The sequence below is a fragment of the Zonotrichia leucophrys genome, chromosome 5 (assembly GCF_028769735.1).
Source record: "Zonotrichia leucophrys gambelii isolate GWCS_2022_RI chromosome 5, RI_Zleu_2.0, whole genome shotgun sequence".
NCBI lineage: Eukaryota > Metazoa > Chordata > Aves > Passeriformes > Passerellidae > Zonotrichia > Zonotrichia leucophrys.
The window spans coordinates 30,856,483-30,883,567 of record NC_088175.1 but is presented as its reverse complement, the minus strand read 5'-3'; the positions used below and the strand labels follow the sequence as shown (position 1 = coordinate 30,883,567).

Sequence of the window (27,085 nt, the reverse complement as noted above, 5' to 3'; positions counted from 1 at the left end):
ATGTCTAACAAAATCATCAAGCCTGCTCTGTCAAAGCAATCCTCCATTACTACAACACAGAGAAATGAAACTTACCCACAACATAGATGAGAATCTGTAGCATCTCTTCTATTAAAACATTATATTGCTTAATCAAATCCTGCAAGAATGAGAGAAATCAGGTTAAAAAAACAAAAACAGAAGCACAAGAAAATCCATCCACCAAATGACACTGAGCTCAGCCTTCATATCTACTATACTGATAAAACATTGTACTTTAAGAATAAATTTCCATTCTAACAAGCTGGAAAAAGTGTCTGCTCTGGCAGAGGAGATATTTTACAGCAACTGAAGTGCAAGATTCACACGCAAGAAAAGAAACAGCTAAAAAATGTACCCCAAATGAAGGGTTATATCAAAGTTCAAGCCACAAGAAGAAGCATAACAACCCCAGAAACTTCCAACCAAAATAAAAGCACATAACATGACTTAAGAGAATAGAAATGCTATAGCAAAGTCATTTACATGGATTGTGGTAGATTCCCTGTGGAGACAAGCTTCTATAGGTCCAAAATAAAGGTCCAAAAGGGGCAAAACTTGCTTGCTAATTTTGAGGAAGCCTCTACAAATTCCAAAATATTTACCTAACCACAAGCTCCTGTGTTTACTGACTTCTAGTGTGGCCTTAAAAATGCAGTTTTCAACAGTAGCTAGTTTTTCTTGCTGATGTTTCATATACTCAAAGCTGACAAATTAAACAGCAGAAAAATTTGCTACTTACCTGATCTTTGGTGGGTTTGATCTTTTTGAAAGCATCAGCAAGCTCATATCTCTGCAGTATCAGCAGGAGAAACTGGTTTGGATCCATAAGAGATGCACCTATCTATCAAAAAACCCAAATTAATATGAACATCACTTGCTATTTCAAAATCAATGAAAATTAAACTGAACTTTTTAAAATTACAAGTATGCAGTGATTCAGAACATTGTACCTGGAGCATGATGATGTCTTTATCATACATCTCTTCTCTGCACTTAACATCTTGATAATAGAATACCTAAGAAACGCAAAAACAAAAGAGAGATCTAAAGTAATGTACATCAGTTAATCTCTGAGGCCTTTCAAACTGTACCACATCTTTATTGAGTTAAAGAAAGTCCACATTTCTTTCAAAATAAATATGTACTTTAATGGAAGTGAAAAAAGTTTTTTCACTTCTCCAGAAAAAGTCTATTCCATACTTCACACCCCCTTCCAAGAAGACATAACTCCAATGGCTGCTTCTGAATTAAGTCAAAACATCCTCCTTCTCCTACCCCAGTTCTCAGAAAGACAATTCTGCAGGGGTTTACCAAGATTTACTTTGATTTCATCAAAGGGTCTTGTGCAAGGTTAGCTGAGAACTTCTGCCATCAAAGGGATTAAAAACAGACAAAAAAATCCCCAAACAAACAAAAAACCCCCCACCCAAAACCAAACAACCAATAAAACCAGACAACAAAACCAAAACCATCCCAAAGTGAAGCCAAAGGAGGTAAATGCAAGGGCAGAGTCTTCCCTTTACCTTTACTCTTGCAACAGAAGTCACAAGTATTAGAAAGTGTTTGCATGTTTAGCTATAGGGTTGTCAAATGTTTAGTGTGAGACTAATAGTTTCACTTCTGTATATAATAATGTCCATACACCATGAGGAACTTTTTATGCTATAAGCAAGAGTTCAACAAGTACTTTGGCAGTGATTATGGGATCTGAAAGTAGCTTACAAGTAGACATCAGCAACATTATACTATTTGACAGAGCAGAAGAAAGAGTCATGGCAGAGATGAAAATACTCCTCTAAGACAAGGAGGTAAGCTATTGCTGAAGATAGAAACAAAACCACGTGACCTAAATTTCCACCCAGAAACTTTCTGTTTACTGTAGGAGTGACCCCATGACCCCTCTCTGCACTGGATGAACCCCTGGCAGCATGACTGAGCAACCCTTGCAAACACTTAGAGGATCAGCTCAGCACTGAACACTGCAGGGAGTACCTGGCTTATCAGGGAGAGACCATTCCTCCTCCACATCTCTGCAGCAACCTGTGCAACCAGGACAAGACACCGCAAAGGATATTCTACTAGCAGCTCCACCTGAAATTCCTCCTAGAATTTAAAAAAGGAAAAACAAACAAAAAATACCTCAGAATAAATCTGCCAGTGGTTTTAAAAGTGTAAGTCCTAAAGAACAGAGATGTATTGACAGCTGGAAAATAACTTGTATGTGTGTCATGAAGGTTAGAGCATACAGATTGAGGCTTTTTTCTTTCCAGAGTATAAATCACAAAAGCATTTGGAGAAAAAAAAGAAGTATCTTACAGGAGAAACAAACTCATGCAATCTTGAGATGGCTCCGGTCTTGCTTAATCGTACATGAAGACCTACAAAACCAAGGAAGAAAAATCAGAAAATAAATCAAAATCAGTGAAGGTTCTCCAACCCCTTCTAAATGTCAGCTAAATCATTTACAATTCAGAGAATTATAGAAAAAAAAGTCTAAGTTTGTTTAGGACAGACTTCATACTTTCCTTTTTTTAATCACAACAGTTCTTACTAGGCTTACAAACCATTATTTCATTAATAAATTTACACTAAACGAATGAGTGAACACCATCCAAATTGAGATGTTATATAATATACAATAAATAAAATTTTTATTTCATATTTGAATAATATATCAGTAGTAAATTAATTTCAATATTACAAGGATTAACAGATGGTATCCTGCTATCCAATGACGTGATAAAGAATCTACAGGTTAATAATAGCATATGATTTCATTTGTATTCTATAGAAAGCAGTGATTGTATTCTGACTGGAAGCCTATCCTGGTGTTGTGCAAAATATGTCTTTCAGGAGGAACATTTTAACCATCCTAAGATATATATGGCTGGAAACTAAATTCAAGATAAACAATAATGGACATTCATTTAAATAAAGGAGATCGAAACAGAACAAGAAACACTTCAGATAAAACTAAGGATCTCATTAACAAGAAATTTTTTTCCTTCGTGACTGACTTCTCTGTCTTCCATTTAAAAAGACATCCTCCAATCTCCATGGTAATGTTGTTAGGAGAAAAACTTTCCATTAGTGGCACATATGGGGAACATGTCTTCCTGATCATGAGAATGTCACTAAGTCAGAGACCAACTCATCTGTGAAGCACTTAACCCAAATGTTTTCTGGAGTAAAGAAACAGAGATGGATGACAAGCATGGTTTAAACAGCAATCAAGACAGATCACTTACCAGCAAGAGTCCTAGAGAGTGGCAAATGTATGCTGACAGGATCTGCAGACACTCTGTAAGGTCTGCTCTCCAGGGTATGGCCACATAAGTGAAATACTGTCTTCTCCCGAGAGCGGCCGTTGGTGCTGCACCTCATCACAGCTTTATGGCATTCTCTGTAAGACCTGAGCAGCAGCTCTTCCTAGAATTAAAAATACATGCAGAATAAAAAAAAATCCTACAGTCCTTCCTTTCTCTCTTTGTCACACCCAGATTAATTCTTTCAGACCAATTTTTTTGTGGAAAACTATACTGAACAATCGTGAGCTTTTCTAAAAGCTGCTATTTCAAAAGCTGTCAGGAAGATTCCAAAAAGGTATACATGCAAGAATCACAGAAAATTTATATACTTACATCAGAGGCACACCACTCCTGGAACATCAAAAGAATGTTCTTGAGCTGCATCTGTATGGCAATAGCTGCTTCCCAGTCAGGGTCTACCTCAATGTGCTGACCAATCTGTCTTTTTATCTCCTCCATTCCCTGAAATAGAAATCCCACAAAATACTTTGTCTAAATCAGTGATCATAGGCTTAATACAACAGAAAATTCCACAGTCAAAAGATAAAACATATGTAACTAAATCTGATGAAACTAGCCATGTTTACTTGTATAAAGACGTCTCCTTCACCCACCCAAAACAGGGACTGAAGAATTCAACAGTGTAATTGCATGTTTACATCCATTATAATATTATGGGAAAAAGAGGAGCTGTAATCACTTTACAACCGGATATCAGAAAGAAATTATTTAAATATATTGTACCTGCATGCAAGTTAGAATCCTTAGGAAAGACACAAATCCTTCTAAAAAACGCTCCCTCAGATGGTCTGTCCATACTGTAGGTTTGCTGACTAAGACATACCTGTCCCAAAAAAAAAAAAAAAGAAAAAAATTTCATACTTCGCTCAGACTTCTCTTATGCTTGTACATCAAGAGTTGTTGAAATTCAATTGTTTTAATACCACCAATTACATAATCAAATTTCATCACTTCCTCATCTTAAAGTACTCAGAAAATTTTCCCAAATACTAGAACTACTAATACCTTGGTGTGACTCCATCACTGGAAATTAACAGGTTTTTTTTAATTCCAAGGTGTTTGGGGTGTAATAAATGGAGTAATAAACATTACTCACTTTATTAGAGCAATTTGGTACCAGTAAAATAGAAAACCCTATGCAGATAAGGATTATACAGCTTTCCTAGAACAGCAGCAAATGAGAGATAAATTTCCCATACTGTCTTAGAGTAGATACATTTTATTTATTAATGTAAATATTATATGCAATTTGATAATTGAAAATCAAAAATGTTTTTACAGAATGTAATTTCAGTATTTTAAAATTTTAAATTTCCATTGAAAAGAAAACGTTAAGATATCATGTATATTTTTGAGGGGTTTGGCTTTGGTTTTAAAGCAGTTTAATCATCAGACTCTGCACTGAAACACCTCATCATGCTACCAGTATTTTTGAGCTGCTCTAGCTTCTCAGCCTTACACTTACCTGAGGTCAAATATTACTGAATATACCCGGTTCAGTTTGTCCTGACTGTAGCCCTGGAAGTTGAACTTGTCATTTTTGTCTAGGTACTCTGGAAGCACTTCTAGGAGTGTCTCTGTAATGATGGTGATTATATTTCGCTCCTCAATTAGATGTCGGGCCTGCACGAACAAAGTGAAATAGTTTTCTTCCTGTTTTTGTTAATGTTGTCATCAAAGTATTTTTCCTTTGAATCCCTCTCTTCCTCATTAAAAATTCTTTGAAGCATTTGCAAAGAGCACAAGATAAAAAAACTCCCACAGTATTTATTGCACAGGAACACAACTGCTATCAACTACAAAGTTTGTTCAACAACTATGTATGTTTGTTCAATTCTGACAGCATCTATATAATGGACATGCCATTTTTTTCCTAGAAAGATCATGTAGAAAAGAATTTTTGCATTAGTACTTCAGCTAAGAAACATATAACTTTTAAAAGTTATAGATATACTTCCTCCCCATGTTTCACCCCCACAAGAAGACACTTAACCATTTTTTACCCCCTTGCCCTGTTTTGAAAGTCACATAGACAGGTAAATGTGAGCAGTAAATAAATACACAAAGTTAATGCAGAGAACAACGTGCCAGGAACTTATACTTATTTGCATTTCCTCTATGTTCTGTAATGAATTTTCACATCAACTCAAGCTCCTGCTTTCATATTGGCTTTCACAAATCTCAAAATCATTCATATTCAACTCAGCAATGCTAAAGTCTCCCTGCCAAACACAACAATCTGCAAAGGTGGTACTACTAGCAATTCTCCAACTTATTTTACACCTCCAGCAGAGCCAAGCTGTACATACCAGAGTAGGGACAGTGAACATCTGAACTGAGAGCGCTGTCACAGAGAGAACTCTGTCATGATCATCACTGATGTATTCCTTTTGCAATGCCTTGTAATACTAGAAAAAGAGAGTATTGGGGACATTAAACAAATGCTAGCAAAAATGTTTACTTTTTTATTCACAAGAATTCACAGTGTGTCTCTCCCACCTAACAGAATCACATCCAAGAAAAACAGCACAATATCCTCAATGCACCAAAGCAAGTCAGTATGGCCCCCACTGCCTTAATACTGAAGATAAGCACAAATGTAACTGATTTGTCAGATTGCAAACAGAATTATTTCTTGCAATGAACTGCATGGATAGCTGTTCAACAACCGTCTGTAAAAGACATGTGCAATGGGTAATGCAAGTCTTTGTTTGCTTTGTTTCAGTCCAGAGAAAATCAAAAACTATCAATCATCTTTATCAGAATTAAAAAGTATCACCCTAAAACAAAACATACTTTGTTTTATGTTTTGTATATTTCTTAATTATTGTATCGAATTTTCAAAAAGAAAGGCCAATTTCAGTTGCAGTTCATCTGGCATTTCAAAATATACACAGAATAATAACAATATGGCAATCAAACAAGCATATCCTAAGGAACAAACCAGTGACATGGGAATTAATTAACTGCACTCCAATAAAGGCTGAGACAGTTATTGAGGTTCTGCTCCTTTAAAATTCCCTATTTATACTGAAACAATTTTTCAGTTTGGGGGGAAATTTCATAAAGTTAGTACAAATTCATAGTGTAAAAATCAAACCATTTACCTTCACAAATTCAACAGCAAAAAGTTTTTTGTATTCCATTTCCATGAAAAAACTACTGAAGATAAGTTCATGAAGAACCTTCCTCGCCCCTGCGAAGAGCCAATACAATGCACGTCACATTGTTGTACTAAGATGCAGATTTTGTGGAAAAACAGGAACCAATTACTAAACTATGATTAAAAAAATCATTGAAAGTCTTGAAATGGTTATGAAGCATACGAACAAAGTTATTAATTACTTTTGGGTTTTGACATTTATTGGTATATATTTAAAACATCAAGTAATCAAGTCACTCGGGTCAGGTTGCATTTTGTAAAAAGATTTTTCAAGATACATAAAGCAGGACAAATTGAGGTGGCAAATATATATCCCAAATATAAGTTAGCTCAGCTGTAAAAACTGAAGCTGTATAAAAACTGTAATAAAAAAAAAAAAGAACTGTAATTCTACATGCATAGCACTCACATTTATCTATATGTTACACACGTGAAAAATTAATTTGACAAATCTTTAGTTTTTAGGATCATGGATCAACAAACCTTTATGAAGCCTTGCATCCCATAGCATCAACTTGCTTATAAAGCAGGGCTTTTCAGATCCAGCTTCTTCCTTGAGACATATTTGACAAAAGATCTGGCGAAAGTCACCTGTAGGGATGAAACTACTCATTTGTACAAGAATCTTTCAATAATTAAATTATACGACACAAGAAACTTACAATTACATAATTCTATTACTTAAAAGAAAAAAAGAAGGCACTTAAGTAAGAATTACTTTTAACATTTTTTCTCAATGAATATACTTCCATATAAGCTTTGCCTCACTAATTTTTTCCTATTATTCTTGCCTACCTAATTTAATAAATCCCGTGACGCAGAAGAGTATTTTAAAATGAAAATAACTGAGACAGCTTTGCAAAGCAGATCCACAAGAAGCCTTTACTATGTCAGCATAGAAATGCTCAGGACTAGGCAAGTTTCTGCTGGTCACTGCCTCAGGCCTTGAAAGTCAGTCTTTTGTAGAATTTCAGAAATTCTTTAGTATTTTCTTGCACCTATCAGTAGGTAAGTACTTGAAGCAGTTTTGGAGATCAACATATCGCAGTCAACCTCTGGTTTTTAATGTTCCAAAATGAGGCCTTATGTTACTAATTTGAAAAGGAAAAGTGAAGAGTCATGAATCAAATTCCTGACAACTTGGAAATAAACATTATTAAATGTTTCTTGATCCATGTTCCACCACTTGAAACAAAACCACAAGAAGAACAAGAACCACCTGACCATGCAAAGGTTCCAGCTGAGTATGGAACATCAGGCTCATAAAGCCTCTGTGTATATAATCCAGAAGCACAGGAATGTTTGACTTCAATCTTTGAACTTAGAGACTCTTCTAAAACATAAAAGTATCTGTTAACTGACCTCAGTAAAAATCAAACTTTTACTAGAAACTTTGAAATAATCCACACTCAAAAAATTTGCACCAACTGCAAGAACTGTCTGAAGAACTCAGAACAGCAAGAAAATACTGTTGGCAAAATAAATACATACAAACTTGAAAAGAACAGAACACTAAAACTTGTAAAACACTGTAAAGAATTACCAAAAAAGTACAGTTCTGATCTGTGTATTTCAAGCAAGCATTCAAAAAATCTTAGAAGACATTCACTTCATTGAAGCTTACAAAGGGGCTAAAGCAGACCACCAGATTAACCTATCAAGGAGGAGGGTAAGAAGTTATTAGAGTTTAATCTATTCATATTTGTATTGTGTGGAGAAATTTTATAATGGCTTTAGTGTGGCAAGACACAGGTATGGAAAAAAATAGTAATAAATCAAAAGTACATTGATTCAGGAATCTTTAAAACTATAAGCATCATCAAACACCAGCACAATGTTTGAAAGCTTCAAATAGACTTTCCAGTACTGGAAAAAAAATTAATTAAGATTTTAATATTTTTTTTATTGACACTTTCTAATGAATCACAGCTATCAAATCTGAAGCAGAAATTGATGTAAGCAGAGGATGCATGTTTCCACTGACAGAGATGCTCTGTGGGTTTCCACCAGCACTGAGGAGGGAAGCTTTTAAGTAAAGGAGTCACACACTGAGTGCATGTGATGCTAAAAGTGAAAATAATAAAATTTTGAGATAGTGTTCCATCAGGGAAACAAACACATTTATTTCAACAAGAAGAAAAGTACTGCTATTCATAACCTTGCTATCGGATATCATCACCCATGCTACTGCACTAATAATTTTCTAATTAGAAACAACATCAAAGTATTTTAATTAAGGGAATATCATATATAACACTGCTTAATTTATTCAAATACTGGTATGGCATTATTTTAACAAAAGCCAGCAATGCTTACTTGAATAGCTCATGAGTTTGTTCAGCCAAGAACCAAGGCGCAAGGCAAACTTCTGGTGTGCCATAACATCAGCATGCAGAACCTCCACGTGAAGAGGCCGCTGGGAAACATTTTCAGAATGCCTCTAGGAGTCAGGTAAATATTAGTGCATATAAAATAAAATAACATTAATTAATTATTTATTTTCACTCCCCACCACCTCTCCCAAGCAAAACAAAGAAAACAGTTTGATGATGTATTTCTGAAGATATCTACCTCAAATGTGGTACTGTAAATTCAATTCCAAAAAGTTCACAGGCAAATTATAAAACCATGGATGTACTAAGCTAAAGACTGTATGGCAGAAAAAAAGTGCTCAGTGTCAATACTAATTAGGCTGGTATGGGGTGTTTTTTTGTGAAAATTACTTTAGGAAGTTACCTTAATTTCTTCTTTTGCTTCCTGACAAGAGGCATAATGTCCTGCCTTAACAGCTCTACGACCCTGTTTAAGAAAATACTGAGCATGAGACCAATACAAAACAAACCTAAAGCATCACAAGTCTGATCCTTGCTATGTTTTTAATACATAATAGGAAAAACAGGGCCCAACACCACTCACAGTGCTATTAAACACCAAGAAGCAAATAAAAATTAACATCATTGTCTGTAAGAAAAACACTAAATCAACAACATAACGACCAAGTAAACTCTGGGTATCTTAAGGAAAATTCATGTACACATTAAAAAGATGAAAGAGATTTCTGCACAATACTTTGAACACAAACCATATCAACTTTCCTCCTGGCACAAAGTACATGAAATAGCAGAATATAACCAGAGATCCGTGCTTCCTAAACAAGTTCTCCACACCTGGGGAACAAGTGCTGACTAAGAGTTGCTCAGCCATGTGCCTTTCTTTCCTCAAGCTCCAGTGACCAGAAACAAAGATTCTATAACCAAGTGACTATAGTAGTAACTCTTAATGACTAGAAGGTGACTCTCTGACATCCCAAATGCACTAACCTCTTTATCTATAGCAGTTGTGTGCAACTGGGCTTCACCAAGTTCACAGCCAAGTGCCCTTTGCAGGCTGTAGATGACATGATCATAAGAATGGTGTTCATCATTGAAAAGGACACAGTAGTAGCTGTCTACCTTCTCTCTGCTGGGAAAAAGGTAACATATCATACAAATGAAAGTAAAATTGTAAATAGTGTCCTTTCAAATGCAGCTTGATAGCTTGAGATGAATGCCAAATACAATTTAAAAAGTTATTCAAATAAATCAAGCATATTCTTCATGCTAATGACATTCCCCACCATCTGTGCCAGAAAAAGCCATAGAAATTATGTATCAAGTACAAAAGAGAAGTTTTGAAGTTCTTTGATATTCTATTATAATTTCCTTTCTCTGCTGTTTTATGAACCCATTTGTTTTTTAATGTGATATATTAAAAGCCTTTTTCCATTTTCACAGAATCACAAAATGGTTGAGTTGGAGAGGCCCTTTAAAATTCATCTAGTCCAGCCCCCCTGCAATGAGCAGGGACATTTTCAACTAGATCAGGTTGCTCAGAGTCCCATCCAACATGACCTTGAATGTTTCCAGGGATGGTGCATGGTGCATCCAGCAACCCTCTGGGCAACCAGTTCCAGTGTTTCACCGCCCTCACTGCAAAAAATTTCTTCCTGTGTTTATCCTAAATCTACCCTCCTTGAGTTTCAAACCATTAGCCATTGTCCCACTGCAACAGACTTTGTTAATAGGTTTGTCCACATCTTTCTCTCAAGCACTGTGGAAAGTATCCTTGCAAATCTGCCAGCTCAGTTCTGCTCCCCTGCCCCTTAGCAGCCCATCAGTGTCTCCCAAGACAGCCAATGGCCCCTGGTGGGTCTCTCCACTCCCGACATTTCCTCCCCTGCACCAAGAGCTGCCATTTCACTGTAGATCAGGCTGCCTCAGGAGCAATTCCCTTCAGTGACTGAGGGAGGACAGTCACACACTACTTTTCCCATCAAGTATTAAAAGCTTTTCTCTTCATAACTCTGGGTCATATATACCACAGTGCTGTTTACAGGGATTTCAGCACTAATGTCTGCATGAGTATGAGACTATTTCAGGCAACATTATAATCCAAGTTGCTAATGAATTGAAAAGAAAGTTGGAAATACTCTCTACCTAATGGTGAGCTCCACAGGCAGTTCCTTCTCTTCCTCCCAGATAAGCATATCTACAATGTATTTTATCACAGAAGGAAACACTCTTCTAGAATGCTCCATAATTTCTTCATTCAACTGACATTCAGAATTCTGTAAAACATAAGATAACATTAATATGGAAAAAAATCTAAAAAAAAATTAAATGGGGGTTGATATAGTACCTTATTAATATTGTAGGAAATTATACTATAATATATACATATATACTGTAAATTATATATACATATGTGTACTACAATCAAGAAATAATCCTTTTCACAATTTTCAAGCAAATTAACCTCACCTAATTTCTTCTTTACAAAGTTGTTTCATTGCAAGGGCTCTCAGTAGTGCTCCAACAGTTTCATATACCTGTCTTTATGCATCCACGTTTTATCCAGGCCTAGAATATGAAAGGCCTCATCAAATGTGTTAGTTTCTTTTCTAAAAATACTTGTTTAATTTTTTTAAATTTTTATAATTTAGGTTTTTTTTTTTTTTAATTGCAATCAAAAAAGCTGTTAAAAGCTTTCTGCATTCCCATAGATATTAAAAGTTTCCAGTGCAGACCAAGCAACAAGCTCCCCTGGTAAACAAATCACTCCTTATTGCAGCTTCAACCATTTTTATCTCTGAAATCCATTAACTTTCTTCAAAAAGAAGGACAAAAAAAGTGAAGGAAAACTTTGTCTCATTTTTCTGTAAGGCCAGTGCTTTTTATTCCTTTTCCATTCAACTTTTGGACTGGAACATCAATAACAGTATGTCTGCTACAAAACCATCAGGGATTTGGGGTCTGCTTACAATGACAAATGCTGAGGTTTTTTTCATCCTAAATTATCTCAGAATGAAGGACTCTGAAAAAAACCCCAAATTTTACCTGAAGCAGCTGATTTTTCTACATTGTCTTTAAGAATTCCTTGTAAGATGGCATATTTTTGTTAATATGTTCTTTTACCAGGTACAATAACCATGAGACATCCTAGCATAAAAGGTTCGTTTCAAGGCACAGAACATTCTTTTTAGTCATAGTGACAGATCACACTCCAGAAGTAACTGACAAATTCAATTGTTCAGTAATGCAGTAATATAGACAACAGAAAAAAATAAAATCAAACTTCTAAACATTTGCTAACTGCTGGGAAACCAATTATTTGTAAATAAGAACTAATATACTTTGCAAGGAAAAGAACAAGAGACTGCAATTTCAATTCCAAATGAAAGACTCAAGAACACAAGACAGGGAGATGAAACTGCCTGCAAACAAAAAGCAAAAAGTTCAAAGGATGTCTAATATACATGTTTGAACCCAAACACCTTGACCAAGGAAATCCTGATTCAACTTGACTGAACTTGTTACATGAGTTATACAAGACATATACAGAAATAAGCACTTTTTAAAATAAGAAAGTAACATTTACAAAATTTTTTATTTCACTTTAAGCAATGTTCTTACTTCTTTTGGAGAACTTGATGCTCCAGGCTCATGTTTACTACACAGTGGTCCAGCCTTCCATGCCTCTGTATCCCCACAGTCACAAAATCCACCTCCAGTGGAGCTATGCATCTGGAAAACCCATGTATTTCAGTCATGAAATATGGTCATAAAAAGCAAGAGCAAAATAGCATTGTGAATTATTTAAATCAACCACAAATATAAATATCTACTTAAAAACAGAAGAGTCTTGCCATAACTTTTTTTAGATAAAAGGAAACTTTTTATCTGTTAAAAGTTTATCTTTTGCCCCTCGCAAAGGAGAAGGAGGGTAAAAGATAAACCTTTTGAGCAGAAAATAAAGAAATAAATAAATTGCTGCTACAGAAAGCTATGCAAGTCTAAAATAAATTTAACTTGAAATTAAGTGAAAAAGCCTATGACTGATGAGTGTTCTTATTTATAAATGGCAAAATATTTCTGAGTTTATTCACAAAATAATAGCAAAGCTATGCCTTCTTTAAAATTACTTCACCAAGTTAGAAAATAATATAAAAAAACAATGTGCACATTAAACAGACAGTTAGTAGTAGTTCTAACCAAAGAAAAAGTTGACACAATCAGCATCTAAATACATTTTTATAACTTTAACTTTGCATTGCACTTTCAGAAGAGTACAACTTCTGAGCCTCCATTTTGGCAAAAAGTTCAGACAAAACTCAGGCAAAACCAATTACCCTTAGCTTCCTCCAAATCCCCAATCTTGTAATAACTCTAAAAAAACTCCAACCCAATAAAAAGACATTCAAAAATCTGTTATTTACCTGAAACATTTTAAAATAAGCTGATCTAATTATACATGCTTTGAGCAGGAGGCTGGACTAGGTGACCTCTCCTGCCAACATAAATTATTCTATGAATCTATAAAGGGCACATTCTCTATTCTTTAGATGAAAAAAGGATAGAGAATCTATTCTACAAATCTGCTCCCATCTAACTACCTACTTCCATAGCTCATGTTCTGCCTGAAGAATTTACTGAAAAACACAAAAATGACAACAGCTCCTCAGCCCAGCTGTGGCTCCAAAGCGCTCTGTAATCATTACTGACTGTTTCCCTGGGTTTTCACCTTACTTATATCCCAACAAAACTGACCAGGACTTGGGACACAATGGCCATTTTCAGTCACAGCTCTTTGCTCTGACCTACACTTCCATGAAATTGCTAAAGAGAATTAGGCTGTATGCATTAATAAACACTCCTTTGTTTCTTCAATTAGCAAGGTGCTGTTCTTAGAAGCTTTACATAGCTAAAAACACAAGAGAGAGAGATTAATTCATAAATTCCAGAATTTATTTTCTCAATAGTAAAATTACTAATGGTTTATACACAGTTCACTATAGCCTCTAAAGCTACAAGTACCACTTCTTAAACGAAGATTTTCCTACCTTGTACCGGTGGTTCTTGTGAATGCTATTCTGGAAGCAGTCAATACAGAGCACACAAGTTGGATCAACTGCACAGTCTCTGCAACAGAAATGGTAAGTGGAAAACTTTCTAAAACAAACACCTGAAATTTTCATGCACAAAAGAGTATGTTGCTCAAAAAAAAAAAAAAAAAGGAAAAAATTGAGATTAACAACAGATTCAAATTATAAAAACATTGATTTTCATCATCCTTCTGTGACATAGAATAACCAGTCTTGTTAAGTTTGAACCATGTGCTGAAATCTCTTGCATCAAATTCAGTCAAAAACTTGCTCAATTTCAACTTTCAAAACTTGCTTAGCAAAACTTTTTCTGGTTTTGCTAAGAATAAGCAGCTAGGAAAACCAGTGAGGACTCTGAATTAACCTTTATTATTGTTTCCAACATCAGTCAGTAGTCAGTTTGCTCATTAAACTTTTGCTATACCTCTACAAGATTATGTTTCTAACTTTTAAAACAGAAGTTAAAGTCTGAAAAGAATTCCTTCCTAAATAAGCTAGGAATGCATACTTTGAAATGTAACTTGTAAAGTTTCACTCATGCATTTCAATAACCTGAAAACAGGGAATTACACTCATGGGCAATCTAATTCCATTTTATCCTCTGTTTCACATACATCGTTTTATACATTGCCTTTTTCCTTAAAACATGGACGTTTTTTTCTTTAAATGCATCTTTATTCTATGCAAAATGTGGATGACAGGTGCTAAATGACAAAATATCAAATTTTTTACTCTAAACCATTGTTCAACATTTAGTTCAAGCCTCATTTACAACTAAAATATCAAGGTAATTCTGATTAGAGAAATAGCTTCCTTCCAAACCTTCAGATTATAATAATCGTTACAATAATTTAATACTTCTGTAACATTAATTACCATAACTCTACTGAAAGATTAATCAAAGTAAACAGAAGATAGAAGTGCCTGCTAGATCTGAAATTCAAGACATTCCGATTTTGAAACTGCAGAGTATCTGATTTTTAGTATTTTAGAAGCCTAAAGCAAACAGATACCTAGCTTCAGTTGCAGTAGTACAATACAGTACCTTGTAGAAATACTACCACATTTTTGCAAGACTGCAACTCAAAAAAATAAGAAAGAGATCAACTTAGACATTTAGCTTTATCTTTTTGCCTGCCACCATACATGAACTCTGGAGAGGTAGGAAGAGAATTATTCTTGTTCTAACAGCACTAAACCGCCTGGTCCTGCTTTTTCCTTCATGCAGCTGTCCCACTCACTGTACGCTTTCTAGTACACACAGCAGGACTCCTTCAGAGACCATTCTCCTTTCATGCACAACACTAGCTGATTCCTAGAAAAGGCTGAAGAGTATGTGATTGATTACAACTTTACAGGGAAATTCATAAACAAAGTACATAGAGAGCTTTCATTTTGAGACTTCCTAAATTCTAAGGAATGGAATTTTTTACTGATCGTGCTTTTCATACTTAATAATATTCTCTTACTATTTTTAATTAAATCTTCTAAGCTTTTAAAATAAACTGAAAATTAGAATAAATTATGGCAATAACATCATATTAATGCTCATCAATTGCCAGAACTGTTGCAATCTTTACATTCACCACAAAAACTGCTAGCTTTTTAATAATAATATATTTTATTCATGATACTCATTAATGTATTAGCATTAACAGGAATTAATAAAATTAATTTTATCAAATCAATGAGCTGCCACCTTTAATATACTGCAGGATGATAAAAAAAGGTGAAAAATTATCATTGCTCACACAGCTATTCCCAAAGCAAAGGACTGATGATGCTCAGAAATGCTGGATTCTTTTCCAGACTTGGAAAGGTTGAGTGAGTACTGTATCCCTCAATTCAGGCACAGACTCCATATTTATACATTATCATCCAACACTTTTAACAAACAGCTTTCAGTACTTTTAGTAACTTTTCCATTTCCCTCCCCATTTCTCCGCCAAAGCCTCTTTTCATACACAATTTTCCTCACTCTAAAGTGGCTTGAAGTGGGAAACAAATGCCAACATTAGTTAAGCAAAGAAGTCCCATGACACAAGCAATGTCTAATTAGCAGCACAACTGATTTTATTAAAGCACTTTGCTGCATTGCCTCAGATGGGAACACTGATGACAACACACCCTCATCCTCACCTGCAGGAGTACGTGGTCTCCCCTCCTTTGAACACCTTTCCACACAGCTGGGAGGTTCCACTCTGCTGTAGTTTCTCCAGGAACACATCTGGGTCCTCCCCAAACAAATAACATTCCAGGGGGTATAATATTGTTGCCTGGACCATTTCTTCTTGTTTCTCCACCAAGGGGTCCATTTCAGCTGAGTAAATATTTGGCACATGTTTTGCCAAGCACTGTAAAAATGTAGCTTGGAAGTCGAATCTTTCATCACACCACTGCAACAAAAAGTACACCCATGGATAAACAAACAAATAAGGAAATATAAAGAAAATAGGATTACACACTTCTATTGTGAATTCAGAATTCTTTCCTACATCAGAAGTCAGTTCTTTGAGCAATAAAATCCAAGAAACCATGGGTTTCTAGTGATTTCTCTGCTATTTTCTACCACCTCTGTTCCTTGAAGTCTTCTACTAAAAACATTTTAAGCCAAGAGCTGGCAAGTGCAATGTTACAGTGTTAGAGAAACCCATGCACTAAATAATTTTCAACTACACTCTTCCCCCACAAGCCAACCAATAACAAAGCTTGATGTCTGTTCAGCTGCTGACAAATGGAAAGCTGGGAAAAGTTTGGGATTCACTCCTTTGCCTGCTGATAGTCACAAAATGTCTTCTGAGAGCCTTGTTGGACTGATCATCAGAGGTCAATAGCTGCTGAGGAAGAAAGAGCCCAAATGATCATGGAAGCTTAGTGTCATTGAGAAACCAGGCTAAAATGCAATTTTTTTTTTGTAAGACAATTAATGAAAGTACTTGTATTTTGACTTGAGGTTCTTAGTCCATAACTTCACTTCTAACTTCTTTACTTCTCCAAACAGTTCTCTCCAATTGTCCTATTTCTGTCTTTCAATTCGGAATTGTATTTTTTTCATATTATTCCCATGATTTAGAAATAACTTTTGGTTCTTCCTATTGCAAATGAGTCAAGGCTCTAAAAGAGAACATCCTTTCAAACACAACCTTGGTTAAAATCCACATATCATAGAATATCCTAAGTTGGAACAGACTCACAAGGATCTTTATGTCCAAAACAGGACAGCCCCAAGAACCACAGTGTGTGCTTAAGAGCTTCTGGAACTCTGGCAAGATTGGAGCCACAACCACTTCTCCAGGAAGCTTGTTCCAGTACCAAGCCACCCTTCAGTGGAAAAACCTTTTCGTAATATCCAACCCAAATCTCTCCTGATGCAATCTCATGCTGTTCCCTCAGGTCCTGTCACTCGTCACCACAGGGAAGAGATGAGTGCCTGCCCCTGCTCCCCCTCAGTCTCCTCCAGGCTGAACGGACCAAGTGACCCCAGCTGCTCTTCAAACAGCTTCCCCCTCTAGGCCCTCTGCCATCCTTGCTGCCCTCCAGTAGGTTTGCACAGTTCTTATATTGTGGGGCCCAAAACTGCACAAAAGATTGAAGATGAGCGCAAGAAAAAAAATACATATGTAAATTCATAAAGCTCTAAAGGGTATTTTTTCCAGGCCAGCAAGAAGGGAGCGAGCAAAGCAACCACCAAAGGGTTCAGACTGAAAGAAGGGTCAAAGAAGTAGATGACATAACTTTTTATGTGAAAAGCAAAAAATCCTCAATCCTTTATTTATTTATTTGACAATTAATCTTCCTCAGCATTACCCTTAGGTAGCCCATTACCTCATTTATCAGGGTGAAAATGCACGGCAGAAGTTGATGAAAAAGATAAGCCATGGATAATGTGATCAAGCAGAACAGCAGATTTGCCCACAATCATATTAGAATATTCTTATTTTGTAAGTGCAGCAGCTTGATCAGTCTAAGCAGATTCCTTGAACCACAAAGCATTCAAATCTATCCCTTATTATCTGAAAATGAAGACCCATCCATTAATTGAAAGGAGCCAGTTATTTTAATTCCAATGCTAACAAATAAATCTGGTTTGTTCCAGAATTTCACCTGAGCAGTAAGCACCACAGAAATTATTGGTCATAAAAGCTGTAGCATACACACATACATAATACATATGCAACTTGTATACATATACATACATGCACTCAAATATATAGATATGCATTTATTTTCACATATTCAGATCTGAGGAACAAAAAGAAAATTAAACAAATTAAATGTGTGCCTTTTTATTTTAATTAAGTTATTCAAATTTTACAACCGCCTAGCAACATTTTTATTAAATAAAAGCGATGCTTACCCAGGGCATAAAGACACTAAATTGCAAATAAGAACTAGAAATTAAATCCAAATTTATCAGATACTTGCATATTAACACTGAAAAAACAAAACAAAAAAATCACACACAGCTGATGGCTCTGAGAAAGATATTCAATGGTAAGAGGTAGCTGAAAACTGAATTACCTGATCATGTGTTTATTTTTTTATGCATCTGATTTAAATGAGTGGAAGTGAATTATTATCATAATCAAACTTCATAATTTAGTGTTTCTGCTTAAACATGTTTCCTCCTGTAACTACTTTTTGTTTTATCTTACCTATACTGCATCATGCCTTCTTCAAATCCCCCTCCCAATTTGGTCACTGTACTTTTTAAATGCAGGAGGGTGGGATGTGGGCCCTGTAGCACACTCTGTGCTACACAGAGAGCACAAGAGAATCCCAGTGTGTCCCCTTCTAGCTCCATGACCCAGGTTCCCAGGAGATGCTGCAAGTTCAGCTTCTGTGCTGTCGGTCCAGAGCATGTCACAGCTTCAAGAAACACAAGGCTAAGCTTCCCTGAAAATCTGCCAGAAGTATAAAATGGGTCCTCACACAGTCAAACTCACAAGCATTTCAAGCATTCTTATGCAAAGCTTTTAATTCTATTTAAATGTTGTTCCAAGAAGAGAGGACAGGAAGTAGGAAAGAAGAGGGAAGAAGGGAAGCAAGAGAACTTTCTCAAGCAGGCTGTCTGCCTTCTGGTAAGAACACTAAAATATATGCTCAGCCTGTACATCACCCAGGAAATATCCATTATACTCATAAGAGAAACAAGAACATTATTTTTCTTATTTCTAAAAACTGCACCAGGCTAAACTTCAGACCTATCCCATGAGAAATAATTTATTCCTTTCTTCAAAATCTTTTTACTGTATTATGTTCAAAAGTATAAAATTACATACAAAACGTTTAACAATACAAAATCCGCCAAATAAAACACCCCCTAGATTAAACTTGATCCTTCAGCTTGACTCTCTTTGTCCCCTTGTGCCCACATATTGAAACTCAACAGTTTCAGAAGTCCCATTTTCCCTCTGCTCACTCACTCCCTTACCTGAGCTCATACCTGCCAAGTGCTCAATTGCTATTAAATTAAAAAACACATATGAATTGATAGGTTTTTTGTTTTTATTGACAGGATGAGCTGGAAGCCTAGAAAAGCCAAACGGATGCACAAGACAGCCACAAGCCGAGATGGGGCTCACACTGCAGCTTTCTGCCCAGCCCTGGATAGGCAGCCCCGAGAGGCTGTGGAAATGCCATCCTTTGACATATTCAAAAGCCAGCTGGGCACAGTCCCAGGAAACCTGTTCTAGGTGACCCTGCTGGAGCAAGGAGTTTGAACAGAATGACCTGCAGAGGTGCCTCAATCACTGTGTGATTCAAATGCTACGTAAGGAAAAGTATTGTTTCTTCGTCAATCTCTATTAATGTTCTAATTTCTGCTACTAGTAAGCTCTAGAGAAAAGTTATTTTCCAGATTTGATCCCACTCAAGAGTAAATTTGAAATACAGTACTGAAAGAGACAGAAGCCATGAAATAATACAATTAAGGAAGAAACATTAGCAGGTAACCAAAATAATACCATCAGTCAGCTCTCCACAGCCCCCAGCACTCAGACCCTACTCACAGGGGCCCATATGCTCTAAGCTAACAGAGGAAAGCCTAGAGGAAGCTGGCTGAATACACTCTACTCCAACTGACACTACCCCACTGGAAAATATTTTTGGACTGTAAACTTAAAATTATTCCTTTTAGGAAAAAGAACCACTTTCACATTTGGAGCACACTAGAGCTTCATCTAAAATCTGAATTCTGAAATTGCTCAGTTTTCAAATATTTGTATTAGTGACCTTAGCAGAGTTCTTTCAATGAACTCTGAGTGAACCATGTTTCTTGGTCATTTTCTCACTTTTAATTAAAGTTTGCCAAAGAAACAGCCATGTAACCACATGGCCCATGTGGACATACACATGGCCCTGAAATAAAACCCCCACAAACAGTGATCAGAATGAGCTAAGAGAGTTCTCATTGCAGCAGCACACCACAACCTTTCCTGCAGAGGGAAAGTAACATCCACATTACGTCGGTGCGCATTCACGGGTATTGGAAACAGCAGGCAAAGGTGACACTCAAGAACCTGACACTAGTGAAGGGTGCACATCAAAGATACACATTGTCTCCTAGCCCTGCTTTTCTACTTTACATCTCTAACCTGCTCCAGACCCGTCTCTTTTCCTACTTCAATCACACATTCCTGTCACATTCACCTTTTTTAAGGTTAGGATAATTCTCAAACTGCATGAAAGAAGAAGAAGGGAGGCAGGAGGAGTTGCAAAGCTGTGTTTCTCAAGTGCTAGCTGTCAGGACCCAGGACATCCCTCTGGCTATCCTGAGCAGCCAACACCCCTGCCAGGGGTCTCAGAGGCCCTGGCACAGAGCCCAAAATGCCTGTGGTTTTGATTATGACCTGTGGAGCAAATTACCAACCTTCTATGAAGATCAGCAAGCCACAACAGTTTAAGCAGAATATTAGTGAAGTTATCACAGGGTAGAAAAGTAAATTTAAGGGGTTTTGGTATGGGGATTCAGGAGGCAAGATGGAGGAACTGCGTGTGTCCAGCCTTTCTCCTTCTTCTTCTTGGCCTCCATCTTCTGCTGTGATGTTGGCACTTAGAGACTGGTTTAGAGTAGAAGCTCACTCTCTAACATAGGTGATGGGTATTGGAAAGTAATTGTAAACATTGCATTTGTAGTTTGTAGTATAAAGACATAACACCACCCTGTGGGCAGGCAGAGTGCCTCAGACTGCCTTGGTGAGCTGACCTCGGCAGAGCAAGAGAAAATTTTTATAGATAAGATAAAATAAATAACCTTGAGACCGAGAAATGAAGAGCCCTGACTCCTTCTTTAAGCACCAGGCTGGGAAAACAGACTTTCAAATTTTTCTTGGGGTCACTCTGACAAGCTAATGATCCCGACAGCTAGCAGTTTTGTCAGAAGAGCAGACACACAAACCATTTTGTCTATCACATTTGATTTGTGCATTATAACAAAAGCAGTAATTTGTCATCTTTATTGACACTTCAGAAGAATACTGTGACACAAGCACTGCTTCACAATACCACTTGAGAGCAAACCATTAGGAAACAATTTCTTGTCTTACATGGGAACCATATTCTCCTCGGTGGGATCAAACTAATATTTTTTCCCATGTGTAACCACATAGAGCTTTTCCCAAATGGTAATTTCAACCAAACATGCATATTTATCCTACATGTAAAAGGACTGTCTGTAGTTTTTTCCAAACCCTTTAAATAGGCCTCATGCCAAAAGGTCAGAGGTAGAGAAATTCTAATTGCCTACAAATGCTGCTATAAAATACGCAAAATATCTGTCATGGATATAGCAAATATAGCCATATCCAATTTTGTCTTTCACAAACACATTCCATTTAAGAATACTACCAATAATAACAGGAACAAGAAAGAAGCACGTAAGAAAAAAAGGGAGGGAAAGTTAGCAACACTCTCAATTCACTTTTCACCTGCTGACCAAGCATCAAATGAGATTTCTGGCCCCTATGACAAAATTTCCTTATCATTGCTGAGGTTTATTATGTACACTAATTCAGGAGCTGTTGCTTCCATGACAATTTTTGATCTACCTTCTAAGCACAGTTCTCTTGGAACTCTGAAGTCTTTTCCAAATAACAGCTTGCACGAGGCAATATTACAAAAAGCAGCTGTACTTTAACTGCATTGATTGACAAGCTGATCTTTTAGTGCAAAAGTGATTGCCTAAATTTCAAGACTATATTTAGATCTATAAATTAATCAGTGAAAAGGAATATTAATATTTATGAACATAAAACAAGAAATTATGAAGGAACAGACACTACCAATAGCATGAACTAAAACCCATACCTGGTCCAGCATTCCAGTTAAAAGGAATAATAAAATCCTTTGTTACGTACAGCAAAAATCTGTCAGGCACAAGATGACAACACCAGCTGCCTGTCAAAGCAGCTAGAAAAAGCAGGCTTTTTTAAAGTAAATATTTCAAATGCTGAGGGCATACTGATTTTAAGCAGTGCCATGCAACATAAATACCAAATGCAAAAGGCAGCTTTACTTTAAGGCACAGAACACTTGTACAACTTAAATACCGATTAGCAGAACAGCATCATCTGATATGATTAGCATATCAGAAAACTTTTATTCTGATATTACCTAACTGAGAAAACATATGACATTTTAAAAGGATAAATATGCACAAGTTCTTTGATAAGTAGGCAGAATACTTAAAATTTCTTTGAAAAGGAAAGTTCAAAGGATTCTTGAACTAACATTTTCATATAAGGGTTCTGCTTTCAACATTTTGGCTCCATTTTTCCTTCTTATTATTTTGGTTTAAAATTGCCAGTTTTCTAATGCACTGAAAATAAGATCCAACTAGAGTAGAGAACACCTAGGCTTTATTTTTAGTAAAAATGACATGAAGACAAGGCAATCCATTTCAGCCTCAAACATATATACTGCAAAAAGAAGAGGCTTCAAAAATAAATACTAGAAATTTACATATTTCTTCTTCCTTGCCTTAAATCAAGGTTTTGGGTTTTTTTTTTTAGGAGTATAAATTCTGTCTCTGGAAGGGCACAATTCAGGGAGTTAAAATGGAAACTTAATTTGTTTTGTCACTGGAATTATGTTGTTTCACATTCTCCAACAAAGCACAGCCAATGTTTTAGTAGAGAATCTAAGTTGTAAAAATTACTCTTTAGAACTCAAATACAAAATATCTGTTTTCTGATGCATCTGTCATCTCACTTTCGTATCCAGTCTGCTCTACATGTCAGTAATTACACTAAAAGAAAGAACTTAGGTTTCTAAAGTTTTTTTCCCTTGGCACAACACGGGTAACGTTCAAGACTGTCTAACGTTGTCCTAACAAAACATCAACTTCGACCTGAAGACATAAAAGAACTTTTTGATCTTTTCAGTCATTTAACTTTGGCCCCTGAGCCAAAGCAGGCTGCCAATTCATGCCTAAAGATGCTTTAACGATGCAGGTGTTTGCCCTCTTGGAATGAGACTCAAAACCAGCACAGACTACCAAGGCTTTGTCTAGAGCACAACCTACCTCGATTCCAGCAGCCACAAGCGCTGAGCTGAGCCAGAGCAAATGGGTGACCACCAGAGAAGGACAAGCAACCACCAGCACCATCTGCTACTGTTTCAGCTGCTGGACAGCTAAAAGTAAGGTCTTCTTCAGAGTAAACAACACACAGACCTAAGCTGCTCAACTTGTTGGAAACTGCAGGTCACTTTTAAATCACAGCACCTTCAAAACCCAAGAGCACAGCTGCAGCTCATGGGAGGAAGCACCTGAAAGCAATCTGCTGCCCAAGGAGACAACTGGAGTCAAATCATGGCTTGTAGCTCTCTCCACCGTGCTGGAGGTACCTCTATTGTACCTCCCTACCAAATGGATACTCCAGCCTAAATGTGCTGCAAAATTAGCAGGATACTACTACTAAGTAGTTTCAACAGGAAAAATAGCCAGGAAACCTGGAACTAATTTTTAAGTCTTTGGGACATGCAATCTAATCACCTTTTTATGTTCCAAGTTTTTTGGTGAAACCTGCATTTGATAGATAGCAACATACAATTAACACCAGAGGAAGCAGAAATTTAGTACCATACCGTAAGCCAAAACAATATGCAAAATATTTTGGGGGACAAGTTATTCTCCCTATAAAAATAACAAAATCATCTTTGCAGAGTTACTTATTTTGTGAGACTTTGAAATTGAATTTGAAGTTCTGACTACATATTTGACATAATTTTAATTTTGTTTCTAGAGAAACAAAAGAAATACTTTTATTCTTTCTTTGATCCTTAACATCCATCCTGTGGTCTCCTACATTTGAAGGAACATAACATCCATGAAATGTTTCAGCAAGCACCAGGCTGCACTTCAAAACATGCAACTACAGTGAATATTTACAAAGAAGTAATTCATTGATGGAAGGATTGGGGGTGCAGGGGGTAGAAAACAACACCACTGCTTTTTTTTAATTCTCTGTGTATTCACACTTATTTTCCATTTATCATCAATTTTAAGGTCCACTGTACACGCTAATTCTGCACTGAAAGAATGTGCAGAAATATCCAGGTGATTCTATCCATATTTAGCACTCACTCAGCATCCCTCAAACCCTTTCCCTTATACAAGAACCTGTTTATTCCTAACTTCTCTGCTGCTGTGACATCTAGGAGACACTGAAACAGTTACATGCTATCAGGAATATCCACTGCTTTCTCCTGAAGCCACATACCTCTCACAACTGCAATACTGTAATGGGACTAGAGCAACCATATGTTGTGCACTTTATGTGGACTCAAGCAAAGATAACAGATACCACCCTTACAATCAGTTCACCCCTGCACTAACAAAAGTCACAAACATTACCAAGTGTAAGCAGACAGGAAAGAAAAAAACACAGCACTACCAGATGCTGTAACAATGTGAAAGAACTTCAGTAAACATACAGGGATGCAAACAGGACCTGGGCCATGCTCCAGTTACCTGCTGCAACTTTCACAGCTCCATTCGTTGGACGCTGACACAAGTGCACAGTAGACACTGTTCTGCCAATACGCTGCACGGCTCTAAATACAGCAGCTTTGACCAAGTGCATTTCAGGGCTTAGATAAAGGATATGATGGCTTACCTAAAACAAAGTTTTAAACAAATTTAGCTTAGGAAAGTAAAATTATATGGACATGTCATCTGGTCTAAGCAGGTCAATTCAGTTTAGAAGACACTGCAACTCCAAATAAGAGGCCTGACTCAGATTTCACTAATTTCAAGAAACAACCTGCACATGAATATGAATATCCCCTCCATATTACTGCTTGATTAGGACACATCCAGGGTAGCAGGAGTCCTCATATACATTTTCACAACTATGTAACAGCACTGAATGACACAAGAGATCTGAAATACATTAAAATGCACAAGTGCCTATATTGTGATTTACATTATGAAACTGAAATTTGGAATTTTCCTGTCTTTAAAGGAAATATCCTAATAGTTAAAGCTTTTCTCTTCTTGTGCACCACTTACATCTCACCTTTTGTTAGGAGTTCTGACTGATGGCAAAAGAAAGAACCTTTTAAAAAAACCCCTTTTCTTTGCAAATATTACTGAGAAGGTACACACACATGAACATTTGAAGATTCAGTGTAAATTTAAAATCCTTCAAATAGCTTAATATCAAGGCCCTGCTCCAGGTAGCAGACACAAAAGCAGGCAGGAGTCAAACCAGAATTTGTTTAGAATACAAATGGACAACCAACCAAGGGCAAGATCCAGCCTGCAAAGCAGGCTTTTGTCAAGCCACCAGCAATGCCTGCTAGCCAACTACTGGACAAGCCAAGTCCAGCCCATCAGCCATCTAAACTGTGGATGCTGTTGGGAAAGGAAAGAAAGTAAACCTTTGGTAGACAAGGGTAACTACTTAATTAGCATTAAATTCAGCCCACTTTCCTCCAGGGCAGCTCAGAAAGCAATACAGCCACTACGGGGAAGCAGATGCCCAGACAGGACCTGAATTCCAACTAATGCAGTGAAACACCAAGTTAAGTATTTTCACCCACAGTCACCCAACCTGAAGTGCTGGAGGTAAATGCAGAGAAGACACCACTGACTTGGGCTGGGTGCAGAAGAGTTTACTACCCAAGTCATCACCATCCATTCCAGAATCAGGCTGGCTCCTGCAGAATAATTCAGGTAATCCTGCATCATGCACCCAGCATTCTGGGAAGGCTTGCAGCCACATGTGGAGCTGCACTGCAGCCAACAGCACCCAAAGCCAGAGATGAACAGAGGAGCCAGAGTCTGTCTGACTGCTCAGACATTCACACAGATTTGACAAGTTCAGTTTGACAAGCCAAAACTCATTCTATTTAACCAGTTCTTTCCACTCCACACCACTGTCCAATTCTAGCACCACAGTGACTTTCAGAACAGTTCTGCACAGGGAAAGCACAAGTCAGGCAGGATATATTAGTTCTAGCTACTTAGCACCATCTTTAGAACAGCAATAAATTGGGGATACTGCTTCCAGATTACAGCAGTCTCCAGCATCACTACAGCCAGGTTTGCCATCTGACATCACAAATGCTCTCAGGCACAACCTATGTACCATCTCAGGCTCTTCTTCTCCCTTTTTACAACGTACCCTCAGCCCCTGCTCCCTGTCAAAATCCCTGCATTTTGCTTGGATGTATGGCAGGCAACACGGTCTGGATGGCCAGCTACCTTCATTGGAATGATAATTCCGGTCCAGACACTTTCAATTGGCTGAAATCACATAAAAAGTAAGACAACTTAGTGCACCAGCATCACCTTTGAGCAGCTAAGGATCTCTTCAACAACTCTCTCCTCATTTTTCCAAATACCACTATTACCAGCTGTATGGATTGCTTGGGCTAACTCAGCCTCTGATGTCCCCAGTTAATGAAGGTTGATTGCACTGCTTTGCTGCTGATTGCCTCTACTACCCTCAGTACCACTGACTTTAGGCACAGCTCACAAGCTTAAAAACTTGCTTGTCTTGGGCTGCAATTTTTGACACTATGCAGTCAAATCACATTTTTCCTAGTTTAAAATCAAGTTGTTCCTGATTAAAAAAAAAAAATCCACACATAGGCCTGTTTCAGTTACAGAAATATCCAGCACTTAAGAATGAAGTCTGTGACTAA

General features: G+C 36.9%; 1 protein-coding gene across 2 annotated transcripts in view; it reads right to left on the bottom strand.

The window, feature by feature from the left end:
• The window catches only part of UBR1 (ubiquitin protein ligase E3 component n-recognin 1), a 61,124-nt gene that overhangs the window by 32,788 nt on the left and 1,251 nt on the right, over positions 1-27,085 (bottom strand). Inside the window, exons 2-20 of one of the 2 annotated variants that reach the window (XM_064713850.1) lie at positions 16,073-16,329; positions 13,892-13,970; positions 12,465-12,575; positions 10,989-11,119; positions 9,834-9,975; positions 9,250-9,312; positions 8,830-8,953; positions 6,997-7,104; positions 6,458-6,546; positions 5,660-5,758; positions 4,816-4,973; positions 4,074-4,173; positions 3,663-3,791; positions 3,270-3,450; positions 2,338-2,399; positions 2,014-2,124; positions 972-1,037; positions 761-862; positions 76-139 (exon numbers count right to left, since the gene is read on the bottom strand). In XM_064713850.1, the coding sequence (XP_064569920.1) occupies positions 76-139; positions 761-862; positions 972-1,037; positions 2,014-2,124; positions 2,338-2,399; positions 3,270-3,450; positions 3,663-3,791; positions 4,074-4,173; positions 4,816-4,973; positions 5,660-5,758; positions 6,458-6,546; positions 6,997-7,104; positions 8,830-8,953; positions 9,250-9,312; positions 9,834-9,975; positions 10,989-11,119; positions 12,465-12,575; positions 13,892-13,970; positions 16,073-16,329 (2,176 nt within the window). The remainder of the gene's footprint in view (positions 1-75; positions 140-760; positions 863-971; positions 1,038-2,013; positions 2,125-2,337; positions 2,400-3,269; positions 3,451-3,662; positions 3,792-4,073; positions 4,174-4,815; positions 4,974-5,659; positions 5,759-6,457; positions 6,547-6,996; positions 7,105-8,829; positions 8,954-9,249; positions 9,313-9,833; positions 9,976-10,988; positions 11,120-12,464; positions 12,576-13,891; positions 13,971-16,072; positions 16,330-27,085) is intronic. The other variant, XM_064713852.1, reaches the window with a different exon arrangement.